This window comes from Pseudorasbora parva, chromosome 9 (genome assembly GCF_024679245.1).
Source record: "Pseudorasbora parva isolate DD20220531a chromosome 9, ASM2467924v1, whole genome shotgun sequence".
In the NCBI taxonomy this organism is placed as follows: Eukaryota; Metazoa; Chordata; class Actinopteri; order Cypriniformes; family Gobionidae; genus Pseudorasbora; species Pseudorasbora parva.
The window spans coordinates 47,129,508-47,147,250 of NC_090180.1; the positions used below are offsets into that span (position 1 = coordinate 47,129,508).

Consider the following 17,743-nt stretch of genomic DNA (forward strand, 5'->3'; position numbering starts at 1 on the left):
CACCTTTAAGGCATATTCAGACTATGTCTGCTTGGATACTCATCAAGATGGACATGTTGACATACTTCTTGTTTTGTGAAGACAACAACAAAAAAAACTTCTTATGAACAAAACTTCAACATTCATTATTGTTAATAGCATTAACTAATAGATTGTTTTAGTTCAAAAGTTAACAATGCACTGTAAACTAACATGAACAATTTTATTAACTAGTATTTTATAATATAATGTTAACAAATAACACCTTATTGGAAAGTCTTACAATAAACTGATTCTGAGTTAGGGGTTCAACGTTGCATTTGCTTGAAAACATCATTTTCTTCCACAGATGGAAGTTTTATCACTAACGCTGTAGGCTCTCAGTAAATCTAGCAGCTCTGATAAATCCGGACGTCCGCTCTAAAGAGGCCAGGTCTGAATGTACAGGGGTCGTAAATCGTCCTGGCAGGAGGGAGTGATTTCCCATCATCCTTCAAAGCGGCCACCCATCGCTAAAGAGCCTAATGAAACTGAAGCTGCCAGAGAAAACATTTGGCCTATGAAGCATTCTGTGTTCGCTCACACACACTCTGATCCGGTTAAGCGGTAGGAGGGCTTTCGCTGAGGTGTCGGGTCGGTTACGTGCGGTCAGGCCTGACTGAGATATTCAGCATGAGCACAAAGAATCAGCGCACAGTTCGGCATCTGCAGACGGGTCGTAACCGAGTGTGTGTTTGTGTGTTTTGTGTCTGTGTGTGTTGTTCCAAACACTAGTCAGATGCATTCATCAGCAATATTTGGCATCACATATTTTGTCTTTCAATATGTACACTGATGTTTCCGATTGTGGTACAGGTTTTTATTGTTTAATAAAACGATCAAAAACATTTCTGTTAAAGTGGTCATGGACTGAGAAATTAAATTTTCCCCGAGCTTTTGACATTTATCTTCATACTTTAAGAATTTCCTGTCAGTTTAGTCCAAAAACAGCTTTTATTGTAACCAAACCCAGCGAACGGCTCATAGATGTTGAAAGACCGCCTCTGCAGAAGAAGATCAACGCCTATATCATCATTCCATCTTTGGCCCCGCCCACCGGCGTGTTAGTGAGATGACGAGAAGAGACGAACAGACCACAATTAACTTTACTTTCCCAATTAACCTAATGCTACGAATGTGCTTATTTATTTTCATCAATGTGAATGTCTCAGTCAAGCATTATTTATTTGTATTCTGTACATTTCACTGTGGATTCATTGGTAAATCTGTCGCAATTTGGGAACAGGCTTTGCAAACAGACTTTTACGATATGAACTCGACAGTAATGCCACAACATGTGAGTAACCATGTTAATTCTAATGTCAAAATGATCACAAGAACGCTGAGCAAAAATCCCAGAACCACACAGGGGACATAGTGAATGACTTGCAGAGAGCTGGGACAAAAGTAACAAAGGCTACCATCAGTAACACACTACACCATCAGGCACTCAAATCCTGCAGTGCCAGACGTGTCCCCTTGTCCCCCTGTCTGAAGTTTGCTAGAGAGCATTTGGATGATCCAGAAGAGGATTGGGAGAATGTCATATGGTCAGATGAAACCAAAAGAGAACTTTTTGGTAAAAACTCAACTTGTCGTGTTTGGAGGAGAAAGAATGCTGAGTTGCACCATACCTGCTGTGAAGCATGAGGGTGGAAACATCACACTCTAAAAAATTCTGGGCAAAAACAACCCAATGTTGGGTCAAATATGGACTAACCCAGCAATTGGGTTGTTTTAACCCAGGGATTGGGTTGTCTTAAGCAAATATTTAACCCAACATTGGGTTAAAACAACCCAGCATTTTTTAGAGTGCATGCTTTGGGGCTGTTTTTCTGCAAAGGGACCAGGACGACTCATCCGTGTAAAGGAAAGAATGAATGGGGCCATGTATCGTGAGATTTGGAGCAAAACCTTAAAATCCTTCCATCAAGGGCATTGAAGATGAAACGTGGCTGGGTCTTTCAGGATGACAATGATCCCAAACACACCGCCCGGGCAACGAAGGAGTGGCTTTGTAAGAAGCATTTCAAGGTCCTGCAGTGGCCTAGCCAGTCTCCAGATCTTAACCCCATAGAAAATCTGACAGCCCAAAACATCGCTGCTCTAGAGGAGATCTGCCAAACTACCAGCAACAGTGTGTAAAAAACTTGTGGAGACTTACAGAAAACGTTTGACCTGTCATTGCCAAGAAAGGGTATGAAACAAAGTATTGAGATTAACTTTTGTGATTGACCAAATACTTATTTTCCACCATAATTTGCAAATAAATTCTTCTGACAATCAGACAATGTGATTTTCTGTCATAGTTGAAGTGTACCTATAATGAAAATTACAGGCCTCTCTCGTCTTTTTAAGTGGGAGAACTTGCACAATTGGTGGCTGATAAATACTTTTTTGCCCCACTGTATATAATATATCGGCCAATATATTGGTTATCGGCTTTTGAGATATAAATAATTATCGGTACCAAAAATAAAGTTATTCAGGTTTATGACTGGAGCGTCTGTTGATTTGTCTGGCTATCACCAGACCAAGCTCAATTTAAGATTGAACATTGCTTTGGGGAGTCTGCTCTGTATTTTCTCCTGCACACGAGGCGTGATCAATGGGCATAGTTTAAATGACTCCGTACACAATTGGATAGTCCTTCAACCAATCAGACCACAAGAGGCGTGATCAACGGGGAACAAACCATTAATTCTCTATCCGTCATCGCGTTATACCCGCCAATAGCGCGCCAGGTGGATAAGCCAGTCTGTGATTGGTTCCCGTAAAAGTGTAACAGAAGCAGTAGAAATTAATGTACAGGTTTCCAGACTGAGCTGCAGGGCAAAATCAAATCGCCAACAGATCAGGTTGGGTTTACCCAGTCTATCTGTTGACGCCACATGTTGTTTTTGAATGCGAGAACATGTCCTGTGTGAGCGGCCCATTACTTTTGAATGCTGTTGAGAGAGAAAGAGCAAACCAGAACTCACCACAGTCCGCTGAAAGCACCAGCAGAACCGCTAGAACCTGCAGCCCACCGGCGTTGACACGCAACATCCTGAGATATATAGAGAAAAGACAAAGAAGGAGAGAACAGTGAGAATTATAAAAAAAAAACACTGGCTGCATCGCAATTCCCATAGCTATTCTACACATTAAAAGCACGTACTTCACTGACAAAGGAGATACAAAAGATAGTACAGCATTGGGACATACTGTCATTAAAACCTTGGCTGCATCCAAAATCACATACTTCCCTATTATATAGTAGCCAAAAAAATAACAGTATGTGACAGAAGTAGTATGTCTGAATTTTACAGTAATCATAAAAGATAGGCAAAAAGTACCCTGATGAAACGCAACACTTAGTGAAGTCATCACACACACACACAGCATGCGGATGGGAAATGACAAACAGAGGTTTATTAGACAGACTGTGTGTCCTTTATAAAGGAGATGGAGAATATGAATATTAATGCATATGGTAAAGAATGTTTTTTGTAACACCCAGCACTAGCCACCCGTCAGACAACAACAAAAACACTCTCAGAATAGTAATCAGCCGTTTCATCCTTTCATTGTTTTACTGAACTTCTCCTTACAGCGCTCCCTCTCTCTCTCCCTCTCTCTGTGGGTGGTCTGTCTTTTAGTATCCTTCACGCCGTCTCTAATCCTCCTCAGACAGGAAATGTCTGCCTTCTGTAAAATTACTCTCTAGTCCATCTCTTTTAAGTGTAATGAAACACAGATACACATCAATATTCGTCGCCCACACAGCAGCACAAACCAGCTACAGCCTAGTAGCTACAAAGAAACACCACAGTAAATGCTTAGCAACACCCTAACAACCCCTCATATCACCCAAATTACCACATACCACTATCACGTTCCTATCAAATCCCTAGCAACCAACTATAACATCTATCAACCACCCAGCCCTAACGAACCAGTATCCTTGATAACTGCTTAGCAACACCCTAGAGACCACACAAAATCCCTAACACTCCTCTAGCAATGCCCTAGTAATCACCCAGAATGTTAATTGCTTAAGTAACTTGGCAAAACCCTAGCAAACATCCAAAACTCCTTAACAATCAGCTAGTAATTTCCTAGTAACCACCCAGAACCCCATAGTAACTGCTACACAACATCTTAGCAACACCCATAACCACCTAACATACCCTAATAAATATCCAGTACTACCTAATAATTTAGTAACACCCTAGCTACAACCCAGAACCCCTTGTTATCACCTAGAAACACCCAAGTGACCTCCATGAAACCCTTAGTAACTGCTTAGCAATACCCTAACAACCAACCAGAACCCCCTAGTAACTGCTTATCAACAACCCTAGATACAACTCAGAACCTCTAAAAATCTAATAGCAATGCCCTAGTAACCACCCAGAACACCCTAGTAACTGCTTAACAACATCCTAGCAACATCCTAATGACCCCCCCAGAACACACTATAGTAACTACTTCAACGTCCTACCAACAACCAAGTGAGAAGTGACCACACATAACCTCCAGAAAATGCTTAGCAACCCCCCAGTGACCACCCTGAACAACCTAGACAAAATCCTAACAACCACCTGGTAACCACCCAGAACACCCTAGTAACTGCTTAACAACATCCTAGCAACATCCTAATGACCACACATAACCTCCATTAACTGCTTAGCAACACCCTAGTGACCACCCAGAACCCTCTAACAACCATCTAGTAATGCACTAGTGACCACCCAGAACCTTCAGTAACTGGTTAGCAAAACCCTAGTGACCACCCAGAACTCTCTAACAACCACCTAGCAATCCCCTAGTAACCACCCAGAACTCCCAAGTACCTGCTTAGCAACACCCTAGTGACCACCCAGAGCCCATAGTACCTTCTAATGAACACTCTAGTGACCAGAACCCCCTAACAACCACCTAGCAATGCCCTAGTAACCACCAAGAACCCCAAGTAATTGCTTAGCAACACCCTAGTGACCACCCAGAACCCCTAGTAACTTCTAATGAACACTCTAGCGACCAGGACCCCCTAACAACCACCTAGCAATGCCCTAGTAACCACCCAGAACCCCCAAGTAACTGCTTAGCAACACCTTAGTGACCACCCAGAACCCCTAGTAACTTCTAATGAATACTCTAGCAACCAGAACCTCCTAACCACCTACCAATGCCCTAGTAACCACACAGAACCCCCCAGTAACTGCTTAGCAACACCCTAGTGGCCACCTATGAACCCCTAACAAACAGCTAGCAATACCCTTGTAAATATCCAGAGTCTTTAGTATCTATAGTAGCTGTATATATATCTATAGTAACTGCTAAGCAACACTCTAGTGACAACCCAAAACCCCCAAGCGATGAATTATCTGAGGAAAGCTGTCTGTTGCACTGAACATCATGGAGCTGTAATGCCTGTGAGTGTGAGGAGCCTCAGCAGAGACACAAGGGTGTGTGAATCTGGTGTCAGTCAGTGTGAAGTGGTCACATGCGGCGAGGACTCGCTCCCTAATCTCTCCAGACTGGCACCAGCATCCCGACACTCGGCTTACAGCTCACAAACACTCTGCCAACAGCACCTCCACAGAGAGAGAGAGAGAGAGAGAGAGAGAGAGAGAGAGAGAGAGAGAGAGAGAGAGAGAGAGAGAGAGAGAGAGAGAGAGAGAGAGAGAGAGAGACAGAGAGAGAGAGAGAGAGAGAGGGGGGGGGGGTGAGAATATGCCAGCTCATGCCTACAGAAGAGAGCCAAACAGAACCAGAAAGAGAGAGAAAGACGCAAATAAAAGAGGGACTGAAGACTAATTTACAGGCATGGGAAGGTCGCGCACCAGCTCAGTTTGAGCATTGAAATGTCAGATGAGTTTCTGAGCGAGTGAGCAGCTTTTCTCTTGACTGTAAACTCCGATTCGCTGCTGCTCCAGGCGTTTAGCATTTCAATTCCTTAAAGATTCAGCAGTGATTTAACTCTGTGCTATTTAGAGCCGTAACTAGAGACACAGCTGAGGCCGATTGAAGAGCGGGACTTTAACAATAACGACACAGGAACTGCAGCATTTATGATACGCAAACGCTGAGCAGCACTGTGTGTTTATGGGATGTATCAGAGCGAGATAGTAGCCCACAGGGATGTCACAGTACCAAAATTCCAGTCGGTACCATAAAAACTTGACAAATTTGCTAAATGTTTTTATTTTTATTTTATTTAACTATTTTTCTAAAAAAATTATAAAATTCAATAAGTTTATTATTTATGATGATAATCATAATTAAATAATTTATTTTAAAGGCTGTATGCTGTTTAAAATTAAACATTGTTTATAAACAAGATCAAGTGAAATATAAGCAGCCATCTAGCAATAATTATTCTTAGTAGTAGAGGCGTATTATTATTACATGGAAGCGTAGCTAAAAACAGTAGCCTAATATATTCTGTCAATTTCTTCACCTTACAACGAACCTTTATTTTGACGGGTTGCAGTGAAGATCGTTGAGTGTCTGTGTTCATATGACCGTTCTCTCAAAAACAGGTAAATTCTCATGAAATTATGGTTCATACATTTGTGTCTTTATATAGATCGAGTGCGCTGTTCCTTGTTTGGCAATACTTGTGAGGACACAAATGTCCTCACTTATATAGTAAAATATGAAAATGACTCACTAGTGAGGACATTGGACTGGTCCTCACTAGTTAAAAAGGCTTATAAATCGGCCAAAACATGTTTTTATTTAAATCTGTTGTTTTGCAGATGTTTCTGTGATGGGTTGAGTTAGGGGATAGAAAGTATCATTAACCAATCAATGGAAGTCTATGTAATGTCCTCACTAATATAGTGAAACAAACCTGTGTGTGTGTGTGTGTGTGTGTGTGTGTGTGTGTGTGTGTGTGTGTGTGTGTGCGTGTGTGGCTTGGTAATCCCTACGTTATGGGGACAATATCCCCACAAAGATGGCAATATCCGAAATCCTTGTCCTTGTGGGGACATTTTTAGGTCCCCATGAGGAAAACATCTTATAAATCACACAGAAGGAGTTTTTTTGAGAAAGTAAAAATGCAGAATGTTTCCTGTGATGGGTAGGTTTAGGGGCAGTGTGTGTGTGTGTGTGTGTGTGTGATGGGTAGGTTTAGGGGCAGTGTGTGTGTGTGTGTGTGTGTGTGTGTGTGTGTGTGTGTGATGGGTAGGTTTAGGGGCAGGGGCAGTGTAGGGGGATAGGATGTACAGTTTGTACGGTATGAAATCCATTACGTTTGTTTCTATGAGTGTGTGTGTGAGTCTGTGAAAGTGTGTGTGCATGTGTGAACATAAGTATGTTTGCTTGTGTTTGTGTGTGACTGTGTGTTTGTGTATGAGTGAGTGTAACTGTGTGAGTGAGTGAAAGTGTGAGTGACAGTGTGTTTGCATGTGAGTATGGGTGTTTGCGTGTGTGAGTGTGTTTGTGTGAGTGCGAGTGTGCGTTGTTTCTATTTTTATTTCTACCATGGTATTTTAAGATACCTGAGCTACCAACAAATAAAAACATCTGATTGACAGCTTGCAAAACAAGTTATATGTCAAACTGATAGAACTGAGATATTGTGGTGATATTTTGTCGGAAATGTCAGTTGAGTCATTTTATGCGATTATAAATGCAATGAGTGTTTTGTTTTGCTTTTTGAGGCGTCTTCATCTGCATCGTATGAAGAAGAACGGAAAGGAACTTTCAAAATGAAAAAGAGTTAATGAAATCAATATAATGTGACATTTTAAATATCATTTTTTCAGAAAAGCAGAGAGAGCGAGAGAGAGAGAGATACAGAAAAACAAACAAAAATCACTGTGACTTTTACTTTTAGCATTTATATTGCTACCTTCATGATCTAGAAAACTGTGTAAAGTGATATAAAAGTCATTCACATAAATATGTTGATGAAGTACAGTTATTGGGCAAAATAAGTTAATAAATGGGATTATGGAACATAAGTCCCAATGCAATCATCTCTTCTTCATTTTTTCCCGGGCATTTGTGCACTGACACTGCTGTGCACTTATTTGCGATTCTTCCAAATTGGTCTATTAGTGTGGAACCAAATATATCAGATAAACTGACAAATAAAAACAAAACTAGCTTTACTTATGGATGGTTCTTAAGATGCTAATTATAGTCTGCAAAGTAAACCAAACTAGTAAGATGTAAGATGCTTTCTACACAACACAATATTCCTCGTTTAAATAATTAATATGCAGAATAAAGGGGGCGGGCCTGAGTTGGTTAGTTGTGTGTTGAAACCGAGCCTGCCACACGAGTCCTGAAAACTGAAGCCAACGCGTCTCCATCGCCCCCAGGTGGCAGGAGGCAGTATAGCTCATAAACCCCGCCCTCTCCATGCTCTCTAAGGGGACACAGACAAACTAAAACACATTTTTTTCCAAAAATGGTGTCTGTCATTTTCGGCAGTGTTTATCACGCTATTGTTAGTTCAAGTGTTCGTTCTTTAAAGCCGCACTTGGCTACTTTTGCTCTCGGGGTCCCCCTACAGTAAAATAATGTCCTCAACTATTGTCGTAAGATCTGTCCTCCTACATCAGGGGATGCCATCGCGTGTGCATTTGTTGACATGACAGCCCTGATAGCCCTGAACTAGTGATGTGCGGGTCGTCTCATAACCCGCGGACCCCGTATGTCTATTTAATGGTCGCGGGTGCGCGGCGGGTTGTAAAAATATATACAGTGGTGCGGTGCGGGCCAAATAACTTCATAAAAGCGTCCCGCGGGTCGGTGCAGCACTAACAGTTCCCCTGAACACTGCAGGAGGAGTTAGAGTTCTTCTGGCGGCGCGTGTGAAATGTCTTCATCCCAGGTAACGTTACAGTCAGTGGCATATGCTTCAGCATGTCATATGAATATAATTTCATGGGTTTTATTTTTTTAAAACGCCAAATAATCACGATGCTCACGTTTACAAGCCAGCGTCATTATAGTAGTCTATTGGTTAGCGTTTTCCAGAATCTATATGATACTTCAGTTCAATGTTTGAGTGGTCGGTAATCCCCGTAACAAGCAGGACAGCATCGGTCGGGCACGCCTCCTTCAGCTCACGCCGACGAGCAAACGCTGGTCACATGTTGATCCTCGTCCGGCCTTTAATCACTTTTTCGTTTCCTCTTATTGCTTTCCTCCAACAAAACCTTTTCTTTCTTATTTGTCTGTGCTGCTTCGGACATGACTATATTATCCGACGAACAAAGTTGGGCTCGCACGTCTGAATGTAAGGAAGTGTGGGTGTTGGTGGAAGTGACGTATATGCCGTAAAGCAGTCGAGTTTTGTAGTTCTTTTTGTTCTCGGGTTACTACCCGAAACCCGAAGTTTAAAAGTACGATTGAAAACGATACAGACCCCATCAGGCTATGGCAGACGTGTCATTCAACCTATTGTAAGTCGATTTATCATCACAAGAGTCTTAAAAATATATTATGAAGGTTGAAAAGTTACCTAGTGCTGCTTTAAATAAGTTTGGTTTTAGTTATTTGATGCTTTATAAACGTGGGTGTGACGTTATGATAGACAGCTGGGTTTGACAGCCTCTCTGAGCGATGTCGTCACTGAGGCACTAATGGACATTTATCGGGAACATCGGGAGGCGATTGGAGCTTTAACTTTAATCTCTACATTTTGTTACAAACTGTTTATTTCACAAAAAGTATATATATTTCTCATGATATCGTGGCTCAACTTCACGCTCACAACTGCAGACTCCAGACGTCAGTGCCATATTTGAACAATGGCGGAGGAAAGTGACGTGTGCCGTCAATCTTTTTTTACTCTATGGTTAAAACTAACGGTTATGGAAAGGGGCGGGACATTTCCCAAACATGCTGGAAGCAATTAACCAATCACAACACACTGCTCCAGCTGACCAATCAGAGCCCATTGTGCTTTTCAGAAGGCGGGACATAGAGACAGGAACTAAACAGAGCGTTAATGACAGACTGAGAAGAGAGGAGCTGCAGCAATGGAGAATATGAGGAAATAATCAACATTCAAGCAGGAAAACCTGCTCTGAAATCAAAATCAAGACTTTATATAGGGCATAAAGGTCTTCTTTAAAGCGAAATATAAAAAAGGCCTTTAGTTATTAGTGAGTTTGCGTTTGGACACGACTGACAGTTTCTTAAGTCCGTCATCATCATGAAACAAAGACTGCTTTAACACAATCCAATCCTCAGACTAGTTAAACTCTCATCAGCCAAAGGCAGAGCGTCATTGTCAAGCAAATATAAAGCCCAAAGGCTCTTTGCGTGTTGGTGGTTAATTCAGTGGCTCTTAATTCCACTTGGCATTTTCTGATTAAATCAGCTTCTGTGTTTTCCAGCCTCCGCGTCTCCATCCAAACACCCACGGCTCAAACGCAGCGCCAGCGGCTCGCTCCCCGTGTGACTTCCTCAAAGAGAGACGCGGCTGACACTGATGCGGTCGGTGTCTTCTGGATGCTGCGGCCGGTGTGTGTGTGTGTGTGTGTGTGTGTGTCGGCTGCAGTAATTGGCTGTTGATGGTACTTTGCTGTTGGTGTTTGATTGGTTTTTGTGAGTCCAGACTCAGTGCTGGATGTCTGAAGGAATGAGGGCAGAAGTGATTCGTGACAACAATTCGCAACAAATTTCAAACCAAAACATTCAGATCTGTGTTTGAGCATATTAAACAGCTTCTTTTCAACCAGACAGAATAAGAATAATAATTCAGATTAATCACAGAAGTACTGGGATAGAAGTTTATAGTTGGGATATAAACACTGATATCTACAGTAGTGATCAATATAGAGAAAATCTGCTAATAATGATTATATTCGAATGATTATACTCGTTTGCATCATTATGCAAGTAGGTGGCGAAAATTGACGAGTTTGTCATTGAATCATTCATTCTAGAGATTAGCTCAAAAACACTGATTCATCCAGTAATGAAACAAGTGAAGTCTTTATGAGTGAGTCATTGAATCATTCATTCTAGAGATTCGTTCAAAAACACTGATTCATCCAGTAATGAAACAAGTGAAGTCTTTATGAGTGAGTCATTGAATCATTCATTCTAGAGATTCGTTCAAAAACACTGATTCATCCAGTAATGAAACAAGTGAAGTCTTTATGAGTGAGTCATTGAATCATTCATTCTAGAGATTAGCTCAAAAACACTGATTCAACCAGTAATGAAACAAGTGAAGTCTTTATGAGTGAGTCATTGAATCATTCATTCTAGAGATTCGTTCAAAAACACTGATTCATCCAGTAATGAAACAAGTGAAGTCTTTATGAGTGAGTCATTGAATCATTCATTCTAGAGATTAGCTCAAAAACACTGATTCAACCAGTAATGAAACAAGTGAAGTCTTTATGAGTGAGTCATTGAATCATTCACTCAAGAGATTTGTTCAAAAACGCTGATTCATCCAGTAATGAAACAAGTGAAGTCTTTATGAGTGAGTCATTGAATCATTCACTCAAGAGATTTGTTCAAAAACACTGATTCATCCAGTAATGAAACAAGTGAAGTCTTTATGAGTGATTCAGTGAATCATTCACTCAAGAGATTTGTTCAAAAACACTGATTCATCCAGTAATGAAACAAGTGAAGTCTTTATGAGTGAGTCATTGAATCATTCATTCAAGAGATTCGTTCATAAACACTGATTCATCCAGTAATGAAACAAGTGAAGTCCTTATGAGTGAGTCATTGAATCATTAATTCTAGAGATTTGTTCAAAAACACTGATTCATCCAGTAATGAAACAAGTGAAGTCTTTATGAGTGAGTCATTGAATCATTCACTCAAGAGATTCATTCAAAAACACTGATTCATCCAGTAATGAAACAAGTGAAGTCTTTATGAGTGGGTCTTTGAATCATTCACTCAAACTGATTTTTGTAAACAATTAATTCAGATTAAACATTTTTAAATGCAGCAATTAACATTTTGTCAGAACCTCTAGAAAATTATGTTTTTATTCATTATGTTCAGAATTGTGACCTTTATTAGTTTGGTTGTCAATATATCCAGAATCACTCTGATAAATCATAAAGAGAAACCAGGCTGTTTTTAAAGTCACTGTTGAAATCTAAAATTCAAACCAAATGAAACCACTCCATAAACTTTTTTCAGTGAATATTTTGGCCCTTCAAAATACATTTATTAGGTATTTTAATGTATGTATCCATTTTTATTTATTTATTAAAGCACACGTTATTCCTGTTTGGTGCTTCACAACTTTAACACCTTTCTTATAGTTCATTCATTACAGAAACATGTTGGTAAAATAACCAAATCTAGTGTTGTATTTATAAACAAAAAGTGACTTCTTAAAAAGAAGTGTTACCTGAAAATAAAGCTGGATTAAATAATGAAAAAATGAACATTTAAATTAGAAATGTTGCTTTGGCAACTAAAAGAAATAAAATAAGTTGAATTACTAAAATTATAAATAAACGAAAGCTTTAAAAACTTGACAAAAAATCTTACATGCTTTTGATGACAAAAGCACAAAATTACTAAAACTAATATTAAAATGAATAATGAAAACATACAAATTACTATAATAGTATAGAAATATTATTAAAATAAACTGGTTCACTCTCCATATAAAGTGGATTATTTTACCCAATAATTCTTTATGGTTTATTTTAGATTATTGCAACCTTAGTAAACACAATTACTGCATGATGTTGCAAAGCTAAAGATGCACATGCATAAAAATACACAATACAAAAATATTGCATGTTTGCAATGCTGTGCTTTTTCCATATTAGATGATTGCATCCTCAGCCTAGCCAAAGGCTGTACCGTTTCAAATCGTTCACATATGAGGGTCCACTTCTATGTCGTGAGTATGAAGTGAGGCAGATGAATGTGAGCGCGAGCACAGATTCACTGATGTGGTCAAAGAGTTTAGCTCTGAGATGTTTTCAGCCGCTGTGTAACTCTAATGGACTTGAGCAGCTCATCAGCACATCTGAGAGAAGATAATGAGAGATAATAATGAGCATTAATGAGCATTTCACTCCACTCCAATGCCTCTGCAGACTCAAAGAGGTACGGAGACATTAAAACTACAAATAACCTCTAACACAACACACCTCAGGAGCTTTCAAAGTGCCATCAAACTCTCCAGAGTCAAACTACATTTTCATATACACCAATCAGGCATAACATTATGACCTAATATTGTGTTGATCCACCTTTTGCTGCCAAAACAGCCCTGACCCATATCGACATGGACTCCACTAGACCCCTGAAGGTGTGCTGTGGTATCTGTCATCAAGATGTTTGCAGCAGATCCTTTAAGTCCTGTAAGTTGTGAGGTGGGGCCTCCATGGATAGGACTTGTTTATTCAGCTCATTCCACAGATGCTTGATTGGATTGAGATCTGGGGAATTTGGAGGCCAAGTCAACGCCTCAAACTGGTCGTTGAGCTCCTCAAACCATTCCTGAAGCATTTGTGCTTTGTGTCAGGAGCATTATCCTGCTGGAAGAGCCACAGCCACCAGAATACCGTTTCCATCAAAGTCTGAACATGGTCTCAGCAATGCTTAGGTAGGTGGAGCGTGTCAAAGTAACATCCACATGGATGGAGGACCCAAGGTTTCCCAGCAGAACATTGGCCAAAGCATCACACTGCCTCCGCCGGCTCGCCTTCTTCCCATAGTGCATCCTGGGGCCATGTGTTCCCCAGGTAAGCCACACACACACACACACACCCGGCCATCCACGTGATGTAAAAGAGCACGTGATTCCTCAGACCAGGCCACCTTCTTCCATTGCTCCGTGGTCCAGTTCTGATGCTCACGTGCCACTGTTGGTGCTTTCGGCGGGGTCAGGGGTCAGAGGTCACCCTGACTGGTCAGCAGCTATGCCGCCCATATGCAACAAACTGAGCTGCTCTGTGTATTCTGACAGCTTTCTATCAGAACCAGCATTAACTTCTGGAGCAGTTTGAGCTCCAGTAGCTCGTCTGTTTGATCGGACCCCACGGGCCAGCCTTCGCTCCCCACGTGCATCAATGAGCCGCATGACCGCCCATGACCCTGTGGCCGGTTCTCCACTGTTCCTTCCTTGGAGCACTTTTGATAGATACTGACCACTGCAGACCGGGAACAGCCCACAAGAGCTGCAGTTTTGGAGATGCTCTGACCCAGTCGTCTAGCCGTCACAATCTGGCCAAACTCGCTCAAATCCTTACGCTTGCCCATTTCTCCTGCTTCACACGCATCAACTCTGAGGACAAAATGTTCACTTGCTGCCTAATATATCCCACCCACTAACAGGAGCCGTGATGAAGAGATCATCAGTGTTACTCACTTCACCTGTCATAATGTTATGCCTGATCAGTGTATATAGACCTTCAGGCTATATATGCATTTGAACAAACACACACCTTCTCATTTCTTTCAGTTTATCACATTCTGCCTCTATTTAGAGTCCTGTCTCACTCGCTCAGACAGACAGAGAGAGAGTTAGACAGAATGAATGAAAGCGTTTCTCATCTCCCATGCCCACACACATCAGAATGACGCGGCTTTCCTATTCAAACCAGTCTAAATCTAATCCGGTTCTGGAGCAGCACTGACATTTACACGCAGGAACATCTGTGGGAGTCAATACCGCCCACAGGAAAGACAAACCACACATCTCACACATAAACAGCAATGAGATCTCCTGAGAAAAACACCCTCATATCCTCTAGAAAAGATCTCAAAAGTCAGATCTCAGTATGAACTCGTTTCCCTTCAAATGATCTGAGCTGCTCCACATTCAGTTTATATCTTCACTTTTACTGCATGACATCTATTTAGGAGAACCATCTCAGACAACACACTTCAAATAACAATATTTTCAGATGTCCACTGATTTGAGCTCTGAAAGAGCAACATCGGAGCCTCCATTCAGTTTAAGAAGAATAACACACACTAGGGGTGTCAACAATAATCGATTCGGCGATGCATCGCGATGCAGGGCATGAACGATTCAGCATCGATGTGGCAAAGTGCCATAATCGATTATGTCACTTTATTTTCTGGCGGACGATAAAGTTGTGAAGTTTCAAATACTTCCGGTTCCGGGAGAATAACAACAACAACAAGCAAGATGGCTGAGGCGGAGGGAGATGACCGCGATAGACGGGTTATTAAAAATGCACCCAAAGCTTGGAAAGCGGCACATTTCGGATTTTATGAAGTGAATGGGAAACTAGACAAGTCTTACGCGGTGTGTAAAATCTGCCACACTAAAATTAAGCACGTTGGCAATACAACTAACTTTACGAACCATGTCGATCGTTGGCATACTGAGTTAACTTCAACAACAACAACACAAAAAGTCAACACATCCCAGCCAAGAATTGATGAATGTCAACATTACCACACAGCTCCGAGAGAGCAAAGAGGATCACACGATCGGTGGCATGTTTATAGCGAAGGATCTATGACCCTATTCTGTGGTAGAAAATGGGGGGTTTTGCCACATGCTTAAAACAATTGAGATCCGGTATAAGCTACCGACATTACTGTATTTCACATCTTAATATTTTATTGTATGCAGCTGATGTGATGGTAGGATCAGGACAGGCATATAATTGTCATTGTCTTAAAGCTGCTAAGCTGCTGTTTTGTTGAGAATAGTTTGCACTTTACTTTACTACTTGAAAAAAAATTCACAGTAATAAGTGGTTACTGTGTGTTGTTGCACAGAATATTTTTATTCCTGGGTGGTTGTTGTTGTTTGAAAATGCCATATCCAATACCCTGTACCATTTAATTTGATTTAATTACATTTGATTTAATTTTATTTCATTACATTTTATTTTATTTAATAATTATGTCAAAGATACAGGAGACACATTGCAGCCAATAAAATCTGTTGTTTAATATCTGCTTGTATTGCCTCATGACTGATGAAAAATGTGCCTTGTGTGCAGCAGAATTTTGATGCATCGCAATGCATCGTAGAATCGAATTGAATCTAATCGTTACCTAGTGAATCGTAATCGAATCGAATCGTGAAGGCAGTGCCAATGCACACCCCTAACACACACACACACACACACACACACACACACACACACACACACACACACACACACACACACACACACACACACACACACACACACACACAAACCATAATCAATGCTCACACTGTTAATGGAAAATTAGAAATGAACTGAAGTAAATTTTGTAGTCTTAAACTACAACTTAAAAACTTAAAATATTTAAATTAAACCTGAAAATATAAATCAAAAGCTAATTCAAAATATTAATAAACACTATAACAATATATAATCAAATAAAAATAACATAAAAAAACTATCTTTATGAGTGAGTCATTGAATCATTCATACAAAAGATTTGTTCAAAAAAGCTGATTCATCCAGCAATGAAACAAGAGAAGTCTTTATGAGTGAGTCTTTGAATCATTCATACATCTGATTCATCCAGTAATGAAACTAGTGAAGTCTTTATGAGTGAGTCTTTGAATCATTCATACAAAAGATTTGTTCAAAAACACTGATTCATCCAGTAATGAAACAAGAGAAGTCTTTATGAGTGAGTCTTTGAATCATTCATACAACTGATTCATCCAGTAATGAAACAAGTGAAGTCTTTATGAGTGAGTCTTTGAATCATTCATACAAAAGATTTGTTCAAAAACACTGATTCATCCAGTAATGAAACAAGTGAAGTCTTTATGAGTGAGTCATTGAATCATTCATTCTTAAAATCAAATTAATTAATTTTTTAATACAGGCTGCATCAATTAACTTTGTGTCAGACGCTCTAGTAAATTACACATTATTGCTTCGTTATCTATTCATCTCTGATTTAAACGAAACAATCATGATTCTCAGTTTATTTGTTTAAACCATTTCTTAAAATGTTTAGAACCATTCTTACATAAATTGCCTTATTAAATTAAATGTGGAAAATTATGCAAGACTGCATTAATGAAAACAACAACATATGCCATCAGTATTAGAAAAATAATTAGACAAAATTAAAGAAAACATTTGATACCATGCTTTATTTTGCACGTTTTGTGTGCTTACAGTATATCTGTATTCATATTCATAGCCTAACATAAAATGCAGATGGATTAAGCCCAGCTTTGGATTCTCAGCTCAGCCGGTGGCAGTTCATCTTCACAGAGAAACAAACAGATGAAAGTCTCGCCCGTGGCTGTAACCGGTCCATCGCCAATCACTTCAGCACAGCCAGAACAAAAGCACAAGACAAGAAACCCGAACTAATGAAGCTCTACGAGTCCGTGAGTCCAGAGACCGACAGACGGATCGAAGACTTACAGCTGTGTGTGTTTGAGCATCTGAACGGACTGCCAATCCCAGTGTTAACCGGCTGTCTGGTTGCCATGGTTTCCTCTGGAATACCAGGAGACTCAAACTTAACCGAGGAAGAAAAAGAAAAATTCTCTTGTGTTTTGCATATGAATATCAGTTCACACTCGGTGACGGTGAGACTCGCCGCGTCACACGCTACTGTCGCAGCTTTTTAAGGCTGAAAAAAATACCATCTTTTAAATAACGTACAAGACATATATTATATGATTTCAAAAAAAGTGTTATATGACAATATTAGGGATTATTTTGTTTGTTTGAATTGCTTATGTTACGAATAACCAGCATTAAAACGACATTAAAGAGCAAAGAGTGTTAATTTTGAATAAAGAATAACTGCCATTAAAATG

General features: G+C 40.2%; 1 protein-coding gene across 1 annotated transcript in view; it reads right to left on the bottom strand.

The window, feature by feature from the left end:
• The window catches only part of ncana (neurocan a), a 115,551-nt gene that overhangs the window by 85,250 nt on the left and 12,558 nt on the right, over positions 1-17,743 (bottom strand). Inside the window, exon 2 of the mRNA XM_067452866.1 lies at positions 3,000-3,067. Coding sequence (XP_067308967.1) covers positions 3,000-3,066 — 67 coding nt within the window. The 5' untranslated portion in view covers position 3,067. The remainder of the gene's footprint in view (positions 1-2,999; positions 3,068-17,743) is intronic.